The sequence below is a fragment of the Crinia signifera genome, chromosome 1 (assembly GCF_055691185.1).
Source record: "Crinia signifera chromosome 1, ASM5569118v1, whole genome shotgun sequence".
Classification (NCBI taxonomy): Eukaryota; Metazoa; Chordata; class Amphibia; order Anura; family Myobatrachidae; genus Crinia; species Crinia signifera.
Window position 1 is genome coordinate 307,998,579 of NC_139217.1, and position 22,131 is coordinate 308,020,709.

At 41.3% G+C, this 22,131-nt stretch overlaps 1 protein-coding gene across 2 annotated transcripts in view; it reads left to right on the forward strand.

Moving 5' to 3' along the window:
* LOC146078639 (proprotein convertase subtilisin/kexin type 5-like) overlaps positions 1-22,131 on the forward strand; it is a 275,576-nt gene that overhangs the window by 82,131 nt on the left and 171,314 nt on the right. For both annotated transcript variants that reach the window (XM_083186123.1, XM_083186122.1), the window contains exon 3: positions 4,412-4,525. In XM_083186123.1, the coding sequence (XP_083042249.1) occupies positions 4,412-4,525 (114 nt within the window). The remainder of the gene's footprint in view (positions 1-4,411; positions 4,526-22,131) is intronic.

Consider the following 22,131-nt stretch of genomic DNA (forward strand, 5'->3'; position numbering starts at 1 on the left):
GAGAGCCCCCTTAGCGTGTTTCTGCACTAGTGTGCAGAGTTTCCTGCAAAAGGACACCTGTCTAGTATTAGGGGAGTCACAGGAGACCAGGGTAACCTCAGTGTTTTCAAGCAAGCCAACTAATATAATGTATCTCCCCTCCGGGTCACAGTGTTGGGAGGTAACCGAAATTAGCAGAGACTAAAATAGCGACCCCTGCCTTTTTAAGAGGGCCATTAGCATTGTAGCACTGGGGATATCTATTATCTAAATTTTTTGGAGGGGCCGACTTCTTAAAGTGTGTTTCCTGGAAGGCTATTATATGGGCTTTTAGTTTGTGGAAAAAGGCCAAAGCTACTTTACGCTTCTGGGGGAAGTTCAACCCTTTCATATTTAACAATAGAATATTAACCATTATTCAGAGAAATGAGAGATGCTTAATATCTAGAAGCATTATACCGATCACATGGGGCGTACACATGTTGAGGCAAGGGGGACAGAGACGGAGAGGCGAACAAGACATATAAAGGATAAAGAAGGGCAGGGGGCGGGAACGGAAATACAGTGACTCTAAGAAGAGTCATAGTACGGCGCCATAATAGAAACGCCTCACCCAGAGTTAAAAGGGGGGGGGGGGGGGGGTAGTAGCTATCTACCCAGCAGACTATTAGGTAACAGAAGTAAAATAATATAGAGCATTGGTCAAGCTAAGTAGTAGTATTTGTAGTATTTAGAGCATAGGACTACTAACAAAGAATACTGTAAATTAAAACACATGAGAGTTATACTCAACATTGCAACCTATAGAGCTTAGTCAGAAAGTAACCGGCATCTCTTAACTCGAGTACCACCATACATATAAAATAACATTTTAACGTTTTGTACACTACTCCTGAAAGAAAAAAAGTCTAGTTCACATGGTCTAGAACCTGACTTAAAACTGTCTAATCCATTTAGGCAGTTTGAACCTGAATAGGCTAAATCAGATTAACATTACAGAGTTTAGACAATTTCACACAAAAAAAGTCTAAATATTCAAATAAATAATTACAAATATTCAGAATGCTTTAGACCGGCAACAAAAAATTACCTTGAATAAGCTAAATCAATTACACTTTGTTTTAATACGAAAAATATGCTGTTTCCGACAAAACTGACCTAACGACCAACTCTATATCTATTATCTTCTAGAAGATGCTACATAAATAAGACATACATTTACCCCTTAGAGAGAAAGGGGGCTCATGAGTAGTAGTAGACTGAGCACTAGGGTCACTAGAAATGTGCCAGATTATAGTACACGTGTAAAGATCACCAGCAAAAGGCGTGATGGCCATTTTAACGATGATTTTCCTAATGCACGCACAGAATGATTTGTGCAGTGCAGATGCCACCAATGTGGGACTGAAAGTATTGAAGAAATCGGTGCAGGGTGTGTGGTATGAGTCCCCCTGGGCAGGGGCAAACGCAGGATTTTCAGAAGGGGGTTTCCAGAGAGGGGCGGAGCAAAGCACAGAGATGGGCACTAAGGTGACCCAGTATATGCCGGGTCAGTTAAAGTATTATAGATAGACCAAATGTATATAAATAATAATAATAATATACATATATATATATATATATATATATATATATATACACACATACATAACAGCAATGTAGACCCCTGGGCATAGCAATGTATTGGGGCCCCTACCTATCCTCCATCGGTAAGGGTGGGGGGTGCTATGAGCGGAAGCTTTGATGTCCCGCAGGTGGTAGGGGTATTATATCATCCGCTCAGCATGTAGGGCCTGGATCAGTAATTTCCACTAATTACCCCTTTACTGCACAGATGGTGGGAGATGAGGTGGGAGAAGGGGGCATTGGGCTGAATGAAGGGGCCCTGATACATAACTTTCAGGGTGGTAGAGGATGTTTAATACGCAGAGGAGGGGTGTATAGTGGAGTGGGCTTATTATTCATAATTTTCTGGTGGGACGACAGCTTGCTTTACTGCAGATATCTCCAGTTCTTGGAACAAGATTTCTTAGCTTTTAATGGAATTAAAAACTAGAGAATCCCTCCTACCAAATGGTATTGGGGACTAGGGGATCAGAGTTCAGGAGGCAGAGCAATCTGCCAACAAGTATATAAAACTACATACAGTACCAGGTGTGTGGAGCTGGAGCAGTAACCAGCTGCTGAAAGATCCTGATTTGTGTTTAGCTGCTGAAAGGCTGATATCTCTGGTTCTGGGATTAATAGAGACAAACTGCTAGTGTCCTTCAAAGGGGGAGAGTCCCAGCTTTTGAAATATATCCTCAGAAAAACGGGGGCGATAGGGGCTATAATCGCTGGGAATATGGTCACAGGCGACCATATTGCCAGTGATTGGAGTGCGCACCAGCGATAAATCGTCGGGTGCGCGCTCCCGTTTTCTGCCCCATTGTAATCGCTGGTCGCAGGAGCTTGCTCCTGCGACCAGCTAATTACCTCTGCGGCTCCCCCAGCAGAGGTTCCTTTTCATCAGCGACCATCTCTGGTCGCTGATGAAAAGGAGACACTGAGCAATATATTGCTCAGCAATATATTGCTAGCAATATATCTCCCCCCGTGTGTACGCACCTTAAGTCAGACAGAACCTGAAATATCTGACTGGGAAGAGCAATTAACAGGCTTGAATGGGGACCACTGCTTTGAAGTCAGATATCTCCGGTTCCCCTGGGCCGATTTTTAAAATTCTTGTACCCATGGAAAGAGGGGACCCTCAGCTTTCAGTCTTGGGCCCTTAGATTCCTGGGGGGTTCTGGGTACTCAGAAACCGCCCCTGCAAATGCTACTGCTGGGATCTAGGGCCTATGTGAGCCACTCACCATGCACTCATTGTAGATATGCCACTGGCCAGATGGTACACCCGCTAAATTGCTGCTACCTTAAATTAAGAACAAGATCCCTCTGACCGCAGGAAGAAGCTGATTAGCTGATACGTTATCTCCATCCAAGACTTAGTAAAGAGGCCCCCTAGTTTGCTCGGGATGTGATCATTTTCTCTACAGCATGTTGGTCGACAAGCATTAGGTTGACACCATTAGGTCAACATGGTTCTAGGTTGACATGGGACAAGGTCAACATGGGTTTAGGTCTACAGGTCAAGAGGTCAACACAAGCATTATGTCGACAGTGTCTATGTCGACAGTCAAAGATCGACATGGGGTTTTTCACTGTTTTTTTACCCGACTGTCGACACAGTCGACATGGACACAGTTTCCAGTGCAACACATCCCCTTGCATCGCTCACTTCGCTCGCAATGCTTCGGGCATACTATTTTTTTCTCCCACGCCCTAGTGGATTGTAGGGCATGAAATACTGCCTGTCGGCACATGTCGGCTCAATAAACAGTGAAAAACCCCATGTCGACCTAGACACTGTCGATCTAATGCTTGTGTTGACCTAACGACCTGTCGACCTAAACCCATATCGACCTAGACCCATGTCGACCTAGAACCATGTCGACCTATCCCCATGTCAATCTAATGGTGTCGACCCAATGCTTGTCGACCAACATGCTGTAGACCAAATGACCGTATTCCGTTTGCTGAACAAGAAATATGCTCTACAATACTACAATGTAAAGATAAAGATATATACAATTTTTATTACATTTTATTAACCCCTGATGAAAGCCCGTCAAGGGGCGAAACGCATTGGTTATCCTCAGCTACTATTTCGAAGTATCTGAAATATCTCAATGAAAATTGTAAAGATCTGATATAACTGCTACCACTGGGTGAAATATGAGACTTTTTAATAAACATTTAAAATGATATGGACTTTCTTCTATTTGCTAGACTGAATTAACTTAAGGCTTGATTGATCTAATTGATCTTACGATTGTACTCCATATTTCCCCCCATCCCCTATCCAACAGGGGATCTTGTAAGCTAGGCAGCCCACACAGTTATCCTAGTTTCTGTGGCGTGACACAAGGGTCTGTTCTCTACAGTATATATACAATTATTTACAAAAATACACTAAAACATTGGCAGAGATTCATTATTAACTGTGTTTACAGAGAAGCATCCACTTTATTGCTATTATATTTGATGTATAATTATTGTTAAACTATTGCCAACATGTGTGCTGACATTATTACTTTGCTGCTCTGTATACTGAACATTATGTATCTGTATGCTGCAACTTGTCATTTTTCTTTTTCCCCAATAAAGACATTTTTGCACTAAAACATGTGAGGTTCTAAGACGTTCCTGAAAAACTTGCAGAGCGCAGTAGGGGAAAATGAAACAGTACAATTAATTGAATAAAATAAGTTTATTCAAAATGCAATATAATGTATGAGTCATACAAACAGCAGGAAAAAAACAAGGATTTGATACATCTTATATAGTGATTATCATTAGACTTGCTGAATGTTTCTTTTTTTATTGGCAGGTGGAGTGGATAGAACAGCAGGTGGTTAGAAAAAGAACGAAGAGGGATTATAAAGTTACTAATATGCATTCTGCATATTTCAATGATCCCAAGTGGCCAAGCATGTGGTATATTGTAAGTACATTTGCAACTACTGTGTTTGTGTGTAGTGTATGTTATTTATATCTTTATTTGTAGCAGAATATGTCATTGCAAATTATTTCCCTATACTTATAAAGAAATATATATATAGAAACAGTCTGCATGCTATAAGCACACCATATTCAACAATATTACCCACTATTAAATCCACCAACATATGTGTGAAAGACCATAGGCCTGGATGTATTGAAGTGTGAGTTCAGTAGCCGTGCGGGATGCCAGACAAACTCAGAGGTTCTTTTAATGGGGCAATAATTCACAAGGCATGGTTTTGCCTGTTAACTACTGTAACTGCCCATTTGAGAAAACCTCAGAGTTCGGCTAGTATACCGCACGGCTACCGGACTCACACTTTAATACATCCGGCCCATGTGTGAAAGCCATTTTAATTGCAAATCAAGTGTGAGTTGATTTATTTTTTAAGCTGGACATTCATGGCTGTAAGTCTATATGTACTGTATGCCAAACATTTGTGATATCCGCATAAGTAGACTATGGGGCCAATGTAATATTCCCTGCGTCTTAGCCCATTTGAACCTCATTTATTATCATCGCCTACAAAAAGAAATGATTTATCTGGGCATTGTATTAAAATAGACATACAGGGGCACAGGCTCCCTCTGAAAAGAAATGCAAACTTGTCCCTGCAATATGTAAACAGTGATCGCTTATACAATTTCTTTACTTCCAGTTTAGACCTGACACAGTGTATCCCTTTCACACTGCAGCTACAGTATAACATACTTGCCGACTTTGGCATACTCCATTCCGGGAGAAGCCCGGAGAGGAGTGAAAGGGGGCAGGGAGGGGCAGGGCACGGGTGATGTAATCAAGCCCCGCCCCCATGATGGGCTGAAGCCTCAATTTGCGGGTCCGTGGGTGGGGGGAGGGGCTAAAAATTACGCGAAATGCTGCGAATTGCGTCATTTAGCCCCGCCCCCTCCCCGCGGACCCGCGAAAGTCATAGTTTTTAGACCGCGGGGAGAGGGGGAGCCGGGGCTGTAGGGAAATGCGGGAGACTTGCCCCCCTTCCCGGGGGACCGGGAGGGGGACCCGATTTGCGGGACCCTCCCGGCCATTCCGGGAGGTAGGCAAGTATGCAGTATAATATGGTAAATTGACAATTTTTAAGTGTGTCAACCTGGTTCTTTGTGCAGTGTGATAGTTCCATAGTCAAAGAACCCAGTATTTGAAACTGTTTAAAAATAAGGAACCTACACAGTTCAATGGCGATTCATTTTGCAGTGTGAAAGTTAGACCCTGTATTTTGAACACATGACTTTGCCAAAGAAGGTGATAGGCTGTCTCCCTGCCTGATGACACTATCCTGAATCAGGAAACAAGAGAAATAGCATTGGAAGTAGTGGAGAAGCATTACTGGCATATTTCTACACTACAGAGCAGACAGTTATAGAAACATTATAGGAATTTTGGTTTCAGTGCTGCGCTCTGTCACTAAGATTCTACAAGTAGGTAAAATAAATGACTTTTATTGTGCAAAAAAACTGTATATAACAATTGCTCTTTTCAATAACAATGTCCAGTCACTTGAGGCTGGAGGATATGTATTCCTTCAAGGACAATTAGTCTATACAGATTGAAATTGAAGCAAATAAAACATATGAAAAGAAAAAATATAATAAAATAGAAAAAAAGGAAGGAAAAAAGTGTCACTGCTCGAGAAGTGTTGTTATTTGACCGACAGTACAGGATGATGATGGTGAAAAAAATTTGCAAATTAATGCTGATTGCGTTTATCTGTTCAATTAATTGCGTGGTGTGTGCCTGCTCATCCAGCAAATCTGTCAGATTGGTCCATATAGTCAGTGGATTTGGGTAGTGAGTTCAGCGGCGTCCCGCTATTTGTAATCCTTATTGTGCTAAGCAAATGTTCTAGGTACCTTAATTCGTGTTCGGGAACGGTGGTACCTGTGGAGGTGGTTTGGGGAGTAGGGGTCCCGGATGGGTGAAGCTGCCTCTGTCTCCCGCTATACCAAAAACAGCCCCCTGTTTTTTCCAACTGTACTGTATCACTAGACTGCTTACCAGCAGCAAGACTCTATTTATGGGATTAACAGACATCAGGAACAATAGGCAAGAAAGAGCAAATGAAGCATTTCTCCCCCTATTAACTGACAATCCACCACCGAGCGTGAACACCTTCTGTGACACGTTCCTCAGACTAGAAAAACTAATTTCCAAAGAAACAAGACTATGGTGGGAGACACAGACATTAAAGTTGTACGAACAGAACAACATTATACCAAAAGGCTTACAAATTAAAAAAACACCAACACATGACGCAAATGATACATGCTTCATGGACAAATGGAACGGCATACTTAAAGATTGTTCATTTTCACTGATGAGATTAATCATTGAAAACAACGCAATTAAACTAAACACCACCGAAAAAGAAATAGACAAACTAGACCAAGACTTGACACCATTTAAAGAGGAAAAGGAATTTATTACACTATCAGACCTCACCAAAGAAAGACTGTTACAAAGAGAGAAACAACTGATTGAAACCAAAAAGAAAAAATTCATTAGGGATAAATTTGGCATAAAAACACACAAAAAGCCAAAAAAACCTCACACATCAACAAAAACTGTTGCTTATAAACAGAACAAACCAGCACGTAGCCCAGTATATAAGCGGTTGAAATTAACATACCAGCAATATATGACCAAAATACACACAAAACCAGACTTCTTGAATTCAGCTGTGAACAGTACACACGACAGTCTTAACTCCACTCTGGGTGACACCTCCTTCTCAGTTCACGAGATAGAGGAAGACACATCGGGGGGAGAATCCAACTACGCCAACATAGCCAGACTATCAATCAGGAAAGGGTGGGAAAATAGCCTCCTGGGCGACATAAGCATATCAAGCACCCCGACCACATTAAATACATTAACAGCAACAGAAGACACTGAAATATGTGTTACCCCAGAGCCAACACTTTTTTTAGACGTACGTCACACCAGACACGACAAAAACAAGATGGAGAAAGTAAGGCCCACCACAACAAAGAAAACCAACACAAAAAGACCAGACGAGGGTGCAGGGGAGGGGAAAACAAGAAAGACAACAAGAAAAACAAAGAGAACAGGGAGATAGGAAAAGGGATATTTAATTTGAGCAACCATGAATTAACACAAGAACACAAACAAATCTTAGACAAAGGACTTAAATTCGCACCGACCAATAAAATTGACAAATTTCAAACATATCTTGACCTACATAACTTCGCCAGAAAACTCACTTTAAAAAAATACTTCAGCAACATAGTACCAGTGGAAATTAGGAATGAAACAGCACTATCAAAATACAAACACACAGGATTAAAACCTGCTTCCCAATTCTACCCAAGTCACATGAAAGGACCACAAATAGATGCCTTCATAAAAATGGTAGAACATGACATTGAAGGCATCACACATAAACCATCCAAAAAGAACATCACTAACAAGGAAGAAAAAGCATTAAGAGACCTACAAAACAATAAACAAATAATTGTGAAACCAGCAGATAAGGGGGGAGGGACGGTGATCCTTAACAAACAGGATTACCTAGATGAAGCACACCGCATCCTCAATGACAATACCACATACATGATACTTAAAACCGACCCCACATCAAAATTCAAGGCAGAATTAGAGAAACATCTCAAAATAGGCAGCGAATTAGGAATCATTAACGCACAAGAACATAAATTCATACAAATCCAAAATCCCGTGATACCCGTATTCTACTATTTGCCCAAAATCCATAAAAACCCCACCAAACCACCTGGCAGGCCAATTATATCCGGAATCAACTCACTTACATCCAACCTCTCCCGTTACATTGATACCTTCCTACAACCATACGTGCAAAAACAAAAATCATACATACGGGACACAACACACATACTCAACCATCTACACAATCAGACATGGGAAGAAGACTTCTGGCTAGTCACTTCCGATGTAACTTCACTGTACAGTATAATAGATCACGAACAAGGCACCAACAGCATTAAATATCACTTAGATCAAGACACAACAATTCCACCCGAACAAATACAATTCATTCTGGACAGTATTACATTCATCCTGAAACATAATTATGTCTGGTTTGAAAACCAATTCTACATTCAGACGACAGGGATCGCGATGGGCACGAGATTTGCCCCTGGGTACGCTAATCTATTTATGAGTTGGTGGGAGGACCACCACATATGGGTGGAGGACGGGCCAGGGGCAAATCTCGTGCTATGGAAGCGCTACATAGACGACGTTCTGTTCATATGGAAAGGAGACGAGACATCCCTACAGAATTTTCTACAATACATAAACCATAACAACAATAATCTGATATTCACCAGCAATTACAGTAAAATAGAAGTAGAGTTTCTAGATCTCAAAATATTCATAGAAGACAATAAAATACACACTAACACATACAAAAAATCCGTTGACGTTAACAGTTTCATATTATCCAGCAGTTGGCATCACCCAAACTGGTTACAATCAATCCCAAAAAGTCAGTTCATAAGAATAAAACGCAATTGCACTAAAAACTCAGATTTCATAGAACAAAGCAATAACATGATAACACAATTCACAGAAAAAGAATACAAACTGACCGACCTACAAAAAGCACGTAAAGACATAGAGAGAGTAGACAGAACCGACCTCCTAAAATACAAAGAAAAAAAGAATGAAATATACCAAGAAACACCCTTCATTACTCAATACTCACAAGAATCCAAACAACTCCAAAATATAATAAAAAAACATTGGCCATTATTATTACAGGATGAGACACTTGCAGATATTCTTCCAGAAAAAACAAAAATAGTATATAGGAAAGCTCCCGACATCAAACAAAAATTAATCAACAATCACATTCCCCCCAAAACACAAATACAGCAAACTCTAACCAACAAACCTAACAAAGGCTTCTTTTATTGTGGGACATGTATGGGATGCACTAATCAAAACCAAAGAACAACCCAACCAGTTACAACTTATACATCAACATCAACTCAAGAAACACATAAAATCAAAAACAGAATCACATGCAGCAGCAAGGGGGTGATATATTTACTACAATGCGGGTGCAAAAAACAATACGTGGGCCGTACTACAAGACCCCTAAAAACAAGAATCAGCGAGCATATCAAAAATATCACCAAAAAAAATGAGGAACACAACCTATCCAAGCACTTTTCAGATCACCACAACGGCGACCCAAGATCGCTGACATTTATAGGCATTGCAGAAGTTCACAACAACTGGAGGGGAGGAGACTTCACACATAAAATAAACAAACTTGAACTCAAATACATGTATGAGTTAAAAACACTAAAACCGCGGGGATTGAACCTTGACAATGAAGTAAAAGCAATAATAGGGAAAAAATGACACACATATAGCAGCTAAGAGGGATGACCCCACAGCAGACAGACTATAATGGAGTTGACAAATTAGATACCCATGCAAGTTGGGAATACCCCCCAACAGACAGACAACAATTTTTTATGACGAACTAACAATCATGACAGTTAGGAGGGAGACCCCCCAACAGACAGAAACTCAATTTATTAAATTCTAGACAGAACAATTATGACAGTTACGGGGGAGACCCCCTAACAGACAGAAACAGAAACGTACTGGATCAAGCAAACCTAGAAAATAAATGGGTGACAAGCCACAACACCATTTTTTAATAAAATTAATAAATACCATTACAGCAACAATTACTATTCCATATACTAATAAAAATCGTAGTAGCTCCAATATAATAGGAATTACTGTGTAAACTAAAACACTCAATTTATAATTAACAAACTACCTTTAATAAACATTACTCTGTTTATTAATTAGATGTATAGACACAGGGCTTACTAATAACCCTTTTATTTCTAACAATAGCTTGAATAAATAAGTGACAATGTAATTACCTGAACAGTTATATTATTAACAAGACAATCAACCAATAAGCAGTGAACAACGTATTTGACTGCAGACTGACACATGCAGGCATTGGCCCAATCAGCAATTGAACAACCAAGCCAATCAAAAAATAGATGTGCAAAATGGAGGGACATTTAAACCCAGGGACACATCACACTTATCATCTCCCTAGAAGAAGGCAACAACTGCCGAAACGCGTTGGAGGTACATACAGACTTTAATTAATCCTGCAGAGAGAGAACCACAGCGGAGGACCGACATCCGACATCTAACACCATCACCAACAGCCAGCAGCCAGCGAGCGCACACGCCGCTGCGCCAGCAGAAACCACAGCAAGAACCTACAGCAGCGGGTGTAACGTCAGCGGTGAGTATAAGTGAGAGGGAGAGCGGGTAGCAGCGGTGAGGTCCTGTAACTGTGAGTAACGGTCACCACGACGGAGCTATACGGCATCCTGACACGGTGAGCCGTACTCACTAACACAGACGGGCAGCAACCTCAGTACATCCCGTGTCCCGGTTAGCGGTGCATCGCACTCAGCTACCGGTGACGAGCGGGAGACAGAGGCAGCTTCACCCATCCGGGACCCCTACTCCCCAAACCACCTCCACAGGTACCACCGTTCCCGAACACGAATTAAGGTACCTAGAACATTTGCTTAGCACAATAAGGATTACAAATAGCGGGACGCCGCTGAACTCACTACCCAAATCCACTGATTTTTCGCTATATGGACCAATCTGACAGATTTGCTGGATGAGCAGGCACACACCACGCAATTAATTGAACAGATAAACGCAATCAGCATTAATTTGCAAATTTTTTTCACCATCATCATCATCCTGTACTGTCGGTCAAATAACAACACTTCTCGAGCAGTGACACTTTTTTCCTTTTTTTCTATTTTATTATATTTTTTCTTTTCATATGTTTTATTTGCTTCAATTTCAATCTGTATAGACTAATTGTCCTTGAAGGAATACATATACTCCAGCCTCAAGTGACTGGACATTGTTATTGAAAAGAGCAATTGTTATATACAGTTTTTTTGCACAATAAAAGTCATTTATTTTACCTACTTGTAGAATCTTAGTGACAGAGCGCAGCACTGAAACCAAAATTCCTATATTGTAACCCACAACGGACATAGTCACCCGTTCTAAGTGCAGCCGCTAGTCCTAGGGACACACCAATAGAATCTGTGCGCAGGTATACCAAAAACAGCCCCCTGTTTTTTCCAACTGTAAGTTATAGAAACATGGACTGATGAGGAGGCGAGGGAGGTGCTTAGAATAAGAGGGGAGGCAAAAAATGCCAGGCAATCACTGGCACTGAAAAGGATTCTCTAATAAACATTTGTAATTGGTACATTACATAAACATCAACAAGCAAGTTTATTGGTGTGTACATCGGATCGGAATCGGATGCAGATCGCAAGGGTTTTAACCCTTTAGATCCCGATCCGATTCCGATGCGCGTTCACGTATCGCAAGGCAGAAAGTCTTGTCTTCCATTGACTATATAGTGTAGATCTGCACTATATAGTCAGACTTGTATGCAAATCGGATGTGCCTTCAGATACTATCCACGATCCAATCTTATCGGATCGTGAATAGTATCTGAAGGCACTTCTGACCGTGTGTACACACCATATTTTTAGCTATAATACAAATATGTGAGTCTTAAAAGTCCATTACATATGACATTACACTGTTTTCTATTGGTGAACCGGGTACAGTGTGAAAGGCACCAACCCAGTAATAAAAGGGGGTTAGCTTGCTCAGACCCATTTCAGAAACATTTTCAAATACCAGGTGAAAGCAGTATTACTGAGCAAAAAGGGGCTCTGGATTGCACACCCTAGCTGCTTGTGCTACCTTACTGGGATTCATAGTTGTGTGCAAAAAAAAGGGGGATACAGGTGCACTATGCAATCATTACTACTCACATAATATATATTATTCACACAATATATATATATATATATATATATATATATATATATATATATATATATAAAAAGGGGGATCCCTGAGGACGGGCAACAGCCCGAAACATGTCGGAGGAATAAACACGTTTTTGTTTGCAATTTGAAAATCCCTGAGTGCCGCCTGATCAATCTATGCTGTACAGGGACGTCGCAGTCCAGTGAGCAAGGCACCAGGTGGTATACCTTTGTCGACAGCGGAGTGCCAGGCATGATTGGAACCCCCCTTTCTAACAAGGTATGGGGGTCCCCTCTCTGCGCTCAGAGTTTTTGGAAGCAGCACCTCCGAGGGATCCTCTGTTAGATAGGATCCAGGAAATAGAAATGAGAAAGAAAGGGGGGTTTCAGAGGGCACTAGAATAACACAGCAATTTAGATAAAATAATTGTATTTACTACAAAAGGATTAAGAATGAAATTTCACATGAATCACCCTATATCGGGTGTTACAAATAAACACAAACACAAGTGTTACAACAATAGGCCACTTCTGGTGGGTAGATGAATTGCTCAAAAGATGTTCACAAATGTATGCACAACCCTGGTGGGTTGATTCTCATGACTTCATCAGGGGCAGCTTCATCAGGAGCAACAGATCGACCGATACAGCTATTTCAATCCAAATCAAAAATATATATCCAGATAGAGTTTCTCATAGATAACCAGATAGGAAAACTCCAACAGAAGCAAAAGAGCTTGATTTTCTCCAGAAACAAAAGGTGATAGGCTCAGTGGTATGAGACCCACACAATAATGAAGTCCAGAGGTAGGGTGCACAGCTAGAGTCCACCTCAGTGAATGAGGTGGACTTTAGCTGGTGGACTCTAGGTGGACTCTAGCCCTTATCTACTCGCTTCAACTCTGCATGCCACCCCCGATTCCCCCCCCCCCCCTCCCCTTTCTGGCAGAGCCATTGTGGCTGCTCTCTCTGAATAAAGGTGCCCATAATACACGTTGCGATCATTGCATATGTTTTGAACGCGATCACATCACACACAAATCGCATGTGATTTGCATGTGATACGATGCGATCAGGAACTAGTTCAAAAAGCATGTAAAGCACATAATTTTTTGAACTGTGGGATGGCATATGCACAGGAGGGTGCATCGCACCCACAAAACGCACCGAGTATGGGCACCTTAAGATGTAACTAAAGTATATTGTCAATAAGCAGCTGTTAAGCTAAATGAGTTATACCAGGTTAGGCTGTATCAGGTGGTACTATAAAGTACTGTTCTGGAACTAATTTTTGCGGAGCCAAAGTAATAAAAAATATAACATTCTGATAAGTTCAGTTTTCTCCAGTAGATTGCTTCCTTCCTAATAATTTGGCCCCGGGTTCATGCTGTTATCTTGATAGAGTCTAGAATATGAGGAACTGTGAAGATAGCCTGAACACATTACATTACTAGGTAGCTTGTTATTTTATGATTTGCGTTTATTGTGTAGTATTCTCAAAATATTCATTAATAATAACACAAAGTCATTCTATCATCCATTTAAGGGCATAATTTTAGGCTTTCAAATAGTAATTAGTTTGAATTGTTCTGTTGATTTATACCATATCTGCCAGTTTTCATTATCATGGTGTGCCCATCATGGAACCTGGAAGAAACATAATCTTTATCAAAAAGTCTGCTTTGCTGTGCGGATTTATTGTGTGATTGGGTGTGGTTTGGGCAGTGTGTAATCAGGGATTATTTTGACCTGATTTTGTTTTCCAAAATGTTGTGATGCAGTGGCGTAACTATAAATTTTTCTCCCCCCTGCCAAAAAGTTTGTGGTGCGCCCCCCCCCCCCCCCCCAGGCTCCTCTCCAGCGTGTTTCCCCAGCGTGTGATGTGATGACGTCACATGCATAACGGAGAAGCTGAAGCAGGAGAGAGGAAGAGAGACCAGCAAACACTGCTGCTTCCCTTGGCTCTGACGCATCATAGGCCACCGTAGCACACCCATCCGCCTGCCCATCCTGTACACAGTAGCCAATAGCCGGCTCTGTGTACAGTCAATTGAATCAGTGGGGGGATTTGTCATTTCTGCCATGGCCACACCCGCGCTGTGGCTGACTCGCCTCCAGTGCTCAGTCAGTGAGCAGTGGCAGGCAGCAGCATGTCGGTGCATCGAGCGGGTGCTAGCACCCACACAGACCCCACTGCTGCTTGCTCCCCCAAGCGGCTGCTGGGGCTGCCTTACAGTAGTTACGCCACTGTTGTGATGCTATGAATGAAAATTGGACTGTTATTGAAGGGACATATAGTGCAATATACAGTATAGAGGTTATCCAATTATCCCTGGTCAAAAATTAGGGAATTTTCCTGATGTTTCATTAAACTTTTTGTATTGGGCAAAGATGAAGCAGATATGGGTGAAAACTGGGCTGCTTTCTGGGGGTTTTGCTTCGAATTTGCTCTGAAAAGCAGCTGGTGATCACTGGATATGGGTCTGTCTGGTCCCTCATTTAAGTCTTAGAAAGTTGGGAACTATGAAGATGTATCAAAGACTGGACAGATATACTCGTAAAGTACCAACCAATCAGTGTCTAAGTGCCATTTTCAGGTTGTTTTTGAAAGATGACAGGACCTGATTGGTTGGTACTATGTCTTCAACTTTATCTCCCTCCAAGGTCTGATACAACTCCCCCACAGTTTGTCTATCACATAAATATCTTATGACTTCCAAAACATACTGAATGCAGATAATAAAAGGTTTTGTGATTCATTTTCTCTTAAACTGTTCTGTAAGTGCCAACTGCAACTGAAATGCCATATTTGGTATAAATTCAGGCTGTACAGCTCTTTGCATTGCTAGTCTTTGTAAATTAATATATCTGCTATTTTGAGAAATTAACAGCAGCAATAAGTTTATCAAATATTTTTGTAATTGATCTGATATGGGCAGGCGTATTGTGATTAATTGTCTAGCCCAGCGGTTCTCAAACTGTGGGTCCTGACCCCAAAGTGGGTCCCGACCTTCTCAGCATGGGGTCATGACTCCATGTTGATGACCATCAGACTGATGACTTTTCTAACCTCAGTCAGTGATTCAAGGAGTCTGAATAATCTGTTGAATTGTCTGTTATGTTAGACTCCTCCCATTATTTTGTGCCTCCACAATGCTGCCATGTATGTGCTGTCTGCTGACCACACATGTGATGTGATGACCTTCTACCGTAACTTGCTGGGGTCCTCTAATTATTTTTATTGTCTGATGTGGTCCCACAGCAAAATAGTTTGAGGACCCCTGGTCTAGCCTATATCAGTGACCTGTAAGTACTGTTTAGATTTAGCTTCGGCAAGTTTCACACTCGCTGAGTTGTTTGCTCTAGGAGGGGTGAAATGGGGGCGGAATGGGTGCGGCAGCAGGGGAACGCCCTGTGTTTTATGGGTGTCCCCATAAAAATGCTGGGTGTTCCCCTGGATGCCTGCTAAAGGCGGATAGCTGATGTCACATGACGTCAGTGCCCTCCCCCTTTTCTGCAACCTGTAATCGGAATAAAAATCAGTTTAGACTGACTTTTATTACTGAAGGTAATCCGACCATCTAATGATTTCTCTCCCATTTGGCTGCATGTAAGGGGATACGTTAGGTTAAGGGGACATGCTAGCATCGGGATTAGGGCGACAGGGGGAGGAGACGTTCTACTGGGCGGCGTTTACCTGTTCGCTAAACATAAGCAGACTAGCGAACTGGTCTGAATCAGGCCCCTTGGCAGCAAAAATGTCTTATTGATTTTGTATTTTTCCTATATCCACCATATGCCGATACTCCCACTACAAGATCAGCGGGGTCAGGTGCACTTCAAGAGATAAAACAGCCGTCCAATGGAAGAAGGCACTCAGACAACTGGTTTGAAACCACTGTGTATTGTTAAGGGCATGTATCTAGCACTTTTGGGGTCACAGCCCCGTCCTCAGGATAATTCCCATGTAGCAAGAATGTGTACAAACAGATACCCAAACTATAAGGATATTTGAATAATAATTTTTCTTAAGTGTTCTTGTTTGGTACAGTATTTCTCTGAAAGCTTCATTGTGGTCAGAGGTGATAACAGACATATTGCTAACAGGATGCATGATACCAGATAGCAAGGGGCACAAATCAGAGACTATTAGGACTCCTTTCAGCACTGAAAAAACCTTTGAAGTGTGTATAGAATTCTATTTTTACTAGCTTTTCCATAGTCTTACTGTACATGTAGGATAAATATGCGCGATTACCATCCAATTCATTTTTACTTCCTGCTGTAAATGTAAGATAATGTCTATATAGCATGTATGATTGATCTTACTTCCAGAAACTTTCAATGTAGCATCATTTTACAGTGATAAACAAGCAGATCAGCATATTCTCAGCCAATTAAATATTAGCAAAGATCATTTTTAATTTGCAGCTTCACATCAAATGGGCTGTTTGATCATGTCACATGAAAGCGCAGATTCTATCCTGTTTGGTGCATCATATGGTAAACAGTTCCATTTCATAACCTATTTATTTGGAAGTCTGCTTGTTGTGTGCAGTAAATAAATATTCTTGTGTGAATGTGTTGTAAGGAATACCTGCTGAACATCCAAACGATTTCAAAAGCAAGTATTTTCCTGCTAATTGTATAATCTTTGCTAAGGTGATTTTGCTTTACAGTATGCATGCAGCAAAATACTATGTAAATTGCTTTTATACAAAGACATTGGGGGAGGGGGGGATGTAATAGGATGAGAGATTCAGAAAGTGAGAGATTTGGTAAGAAATCTCCCGTTTTTTTTTTTTAAAGCGGCAATCATTTACAATGCAAAACCAGTTTGATATTGAAGTGTAAATGATTGCCGCTTTAAAAAAACTGGAGATTTCTTACCAAATCTCTCACTTTCTGAATCTCTCATCCTATTAAATTTCACCCCAGGCCTTATTTTGGTTGATTCAATCCCCCGCGCGTTTGCACGGGGCAGCAATGTTTTTCTTCTGCATACGCTGGGTACTACCGGGCACAGCGAACTGCTAGTTTGCCGATGGGAATGCCCAGCGTTTCATAGGTTTTCATAGGTTTTCCCATGAAAAGGCTGGACATTCCCATGGAAATTAGGCCGTGGCGCAGGTGCCGGGGCGGGCAGCTGACATCAGTGGATGTCAGCTGCCCGTCCTTTTCCCATACAGGGAGCACGCAAAGCTAAGACACCAGAGAGTGTCTTCATTTTGCGTGCACCATCCAAATCATTTGATGGTTGGTGACCATCGAATGATTTGGCCCCCCGCACCCAAGGCTGCTAATGGATGTTTATGCAAAATATCCATTTGCAGCTGTGTGGGGAAATCACTGAGCAAGGGGGGTGGGGCTGGTGGCTGTGCACCGTTTTATCTGTTGGCTGGCAGTTTATCAGCCCTAAAATGGCCATTTTTAATGTCATCCATAGGGAAAAGCAGGGCTGACCCAGGTTCAGTGTAAACAAAGTAGACCTGGGTCCGACCCAGGATGAAGTGCTGTGTAATTTCCCTTTTACACCCAAATCCCGGATCCGACCAGGCATTTGGAACATGGATTTAAGCCATGCTGGATCCGTGATTTGCACCGTTTACACTGTGGTGCCTACCCACAATGTAAACAGAGGCGGTGCTTGGAGATGACATCATCTCCAAGTGCCGCTGGGACCGACGATCAGCATTCTGGGGGCAAGACTAGCACCAAGGTAAGCTGCTGGGCTGCCCCCAGCCCCTGTGCACCCCCGCCCACAGCCCCCGTCTGCGAGGTGAATGGATGCCACACACAGGCATCAATTCACCTCCTCCCTGCCTCCGCTGCTGTCTGCAGAGTACATCAGACAGCAGCAGAGGCTGTGTGTACCCCCGTCCAACCTGCGGACTCTGTGGTCCGGTGGTTGGGCTTCCCCCATTGATGTAATTGGGAGTCAGGTCGGATGCCCTGGTGTACTCGTTTACACTACCCTCTACCTAGGTGTTCTGAGTCCTGTGTAAAGGGACACAGGTTAACCCCTTTTACATCGCCACTGACCTGGGTCCACAAGGGAAAAACCTGGGTTTTTGAGGCGGTGTAAAAGGTTATAAATGGGGTATATTGTTGTACATAGTTGTAAGCCTCAAGTGCCACTGAATGTGGCTGCACATACAAGTGTCAGTATTTTTTTGTGTGTGCATATAAACTAAATAAATAAATACATATTTATTTATTTTTATTTATTTTTTAAACTACACAAATATGTCAAACTTTATTTGAATCTGACCATGGCTGCATTCTATTGGTTGCTTGCTCCTGTAAAGGTCATTGTTATAGTGCACAATAAAACACTTTAAAGGGTGTTTGATAGTTAATCGTACAGTATCATTGTGAGATAGCGTTGTAGATTTTTCAAAGCCAAGTGTTAGCATAGAACTTCCACCCTATGGGAAGCAGGAATTATTTTATATACAGTAGCATACTGTAGAAGCTGTTGCTCTGTCCAGTGCTGAAACTGGTTTAGTGGCAATCCCTGTTCAGCATAGTACATTGTTTTTCCTGAGCAGGTTGTGTTTTTGCTTGTGTTCTGTAGAAAGTCGTCTAATTGTTTAAGCACAGAAAACATGCTTGTCAGTGTATTTTTCTACATAGTATATTTCAGTATACACATCCAAACAGTTTACGGTCCTTAGGTCGACAATAGGAAGGTCAACATGCATTGGCTCAACCACCAAAGGTCGACATGCATCAAGGTCGACACACATGAAGGTCGACCTGGGGTTAGGTTGACATGGTCATTAGATTGACACATGCATTAGGTCGACAGTCAAAAGGTCGACATGTAGTTTTCCGCTTTCTTTTAGCCGACATGTGCCGACGGGCAGTATTTCATGCCCCACCATCCACTAGGGCGACACCTCAAAATGGTTGACATTGACAAAAGGTCGACACAAACTAATGGTTAACATAAACATGGTTGACATTAAATTCCCGCTCTATGCCTACTTGGAAAGTAAGATATGAAAAACCACCTGTTTTACAAAAAAAAGTGAAAAACTCATGTTGACATTTTTTCAAGTCAACCATGTCCATGTCGACCATAAACTTGTGCCGACCTTGGGTATATTGACCATTTCAAGGTGTCAACCTAGTCACTGTCGACCATTAGTGGCTGAACTAATGACTGTCAACCTAGACATTGTCTACCCAGTGACTGCCTAGTGTAACATCAATAACATAGAAACCATTGCAGCTAAAATATATTTTAGTATGTAGCATTTATTTTTCTTTCAAAGTCCTGTTTTCAGATGTCTTGTACTATGACCTTGACTTTGTGCTCATAAAGAATGTACTCAAATTTAAAGTGGGCAGAGGTAGAACTGTAGCCAATTGGATCCCTGGAATGGTCAAAATAAACAATGACAGTGCTGAACTTGTGAGAGGCAGTGACCTCTCCACTTCTGTGACTGTGTAAGTGGGAACAAGGCTGTGTGCATCAGGTTTCCCCACTTTTATTCTGCAAGCCAGAATCGCGCCAGTTCTGCACTCCTAGTCTATCACATAAGGGCCCTTATTCAGATCTGATCGCAGTACAAATTTGTTCTCAAAATAGGCAAAACCATGTGCACTGCAGGTGGGGCAGATGCAACGTGCAGAGAGAGTTAATCTTGGGTGGAATGTGTTGAAACTGAAATCTAAATTGCAGTGTAAAAATAATGCAGCCAGTATTTACTTTGCACAGAAACAAAATAACTCACACAAATCTAACTCTCTCTATACATGTTACATCTGCCCCACCTGCAGTGCACATGGTTTTGCCCATTTTGAAAATAAAGCCAAGGGCCTGAGTCTTTATTTAGCAACAATACATTCTAAATTTTTTTTAACCCTTAGCAGTACTGTTTTAAGTGTACTGTATGACCAAAAGTACTGGTAATTTATTTAGCCCCTTGAGTGCCAAATGAATTTGTCAAAAGCAAACATTTTTATTCATCATAATGAACTGTAATGTTTACTTAATATAGGAAATATAATCTTTTTTTTTTTATATAATATTTTTTATTTGAATTTTTATAACAAATGTGGACGACATTTTTAGTGGATATCTCTCACAGAGATGTCGGCACTGAAACGGTTAATGAATTGTACCAGTGGAAATCTTGTGATCATATTGCCAGTCACTTGGTGGCCATGTTTCAGGTCGCAGCCGCCTTCTCAGCAAATGCTCCAGACATGCCTGCATTGTCCTGATAGTACCTCTGCAATGACGAGTAGCCCCCCATTGTCCCCTAGACTGTGGTTGTGTTTTTCTTAATGTGACTTACAGTAAGTGATCGTGCATGTGCAGGTGAAAGCATCATAAATTAAGAGGGAAGTCAAGAAACAGAGGGTCATGTTGGGAGGTATGTTATAGTATATTATTAAATTGTATTATGCCATAGGTTCCCAAACGCGGTCCTCAAGGCACCCCAATGGTCCTGGTATTAAGTATATCCATGCTTGGCCACAGGTGACTTAATTAGTAACTCAGTCAGTCTGATTTAACCCCTTCCTGACAGAGCTAGTTTTTGCGTTCCTGACAGAGCCATTTTTTTCAAATCTGACATGTCTCACTTAAGTGGGGATAACTTTTTTTTGCTTTTACTTATCCCAGTGATTTTGAGATTGTTTTTTCGTGACACATTGTACTTCAAATTAGTGGTAAATTTGGGTCGATACAGTCTGTGTTTTTTTGTGAAAAATACCAAAATGTCGTGAAAAAATGGAAAATTTAGCGATTTGCAAAATGTTAAATTTTCTGCTTGTGAGACAAATAATCATACCACTCAAAATAGTTAATAACTAACATAGACCATATGTCTACTTTATGTTTCCATCATTATTTCAACTTCCTTTTAATTTTTTTGGACACTAGGAGGCTTACAATATGAATAGCAAATTCTCAAATTTTCAAGAAAATTTCAAACACTGATTTTTTTAGGGACCAGTTCAGTTCTGATGTGACTTTGAGGGACTTGTATGTGAGACACCCCCATAAATGATGCCATTTCAAAAACTGCACCCCTCACAGTATTCAAAACAGCATTTTGGAAGTTTGTTAACCCTTTAGGTGTTTCACAGGAATTAAAACAAAGTGTAGGTGAAATTTCAAAATTTCATTTTTTTTGCAGATTTGCAATTTTAATACATTTTTCTAAGGAACACAGTACATTTTACTAGAGAAATGTGACTAAAAATTGATTCCCCCAATTCTTTTGTTTTCAAAAATATCCTATATGTGGCCCTAGTGTGCACGTTGACCAAACCACAGGCTTCATAATAGAAGGAGCACCTACTTGATTTTGGAGCCTCCTTTTTATGAGATTATTTTTTAGGCACCATGTAGGTTTCTAGGCACCATAAGATGCTAAAATTTAGGAACCCCCCACAAGTTACCCCATTTTGCAAACTACACCCCTCAGGGAATTCATCTAGGGGTATAGTGTACATTTCAAACCCCCAGGGGTTTCACCAATTGTGGTACAACTGGGCAGTGAAAATGAAAAATTACATTTTTTACACAAAAATGCAGTTCTGGCTCAAAATTTTTCATTTTCACAAGGAATGAAGGAGACAAAGCACCCCAAAATCTGTGCCCCAATTTCTCCCGAGTACCGCAATGCCTCACATGTGACCAAA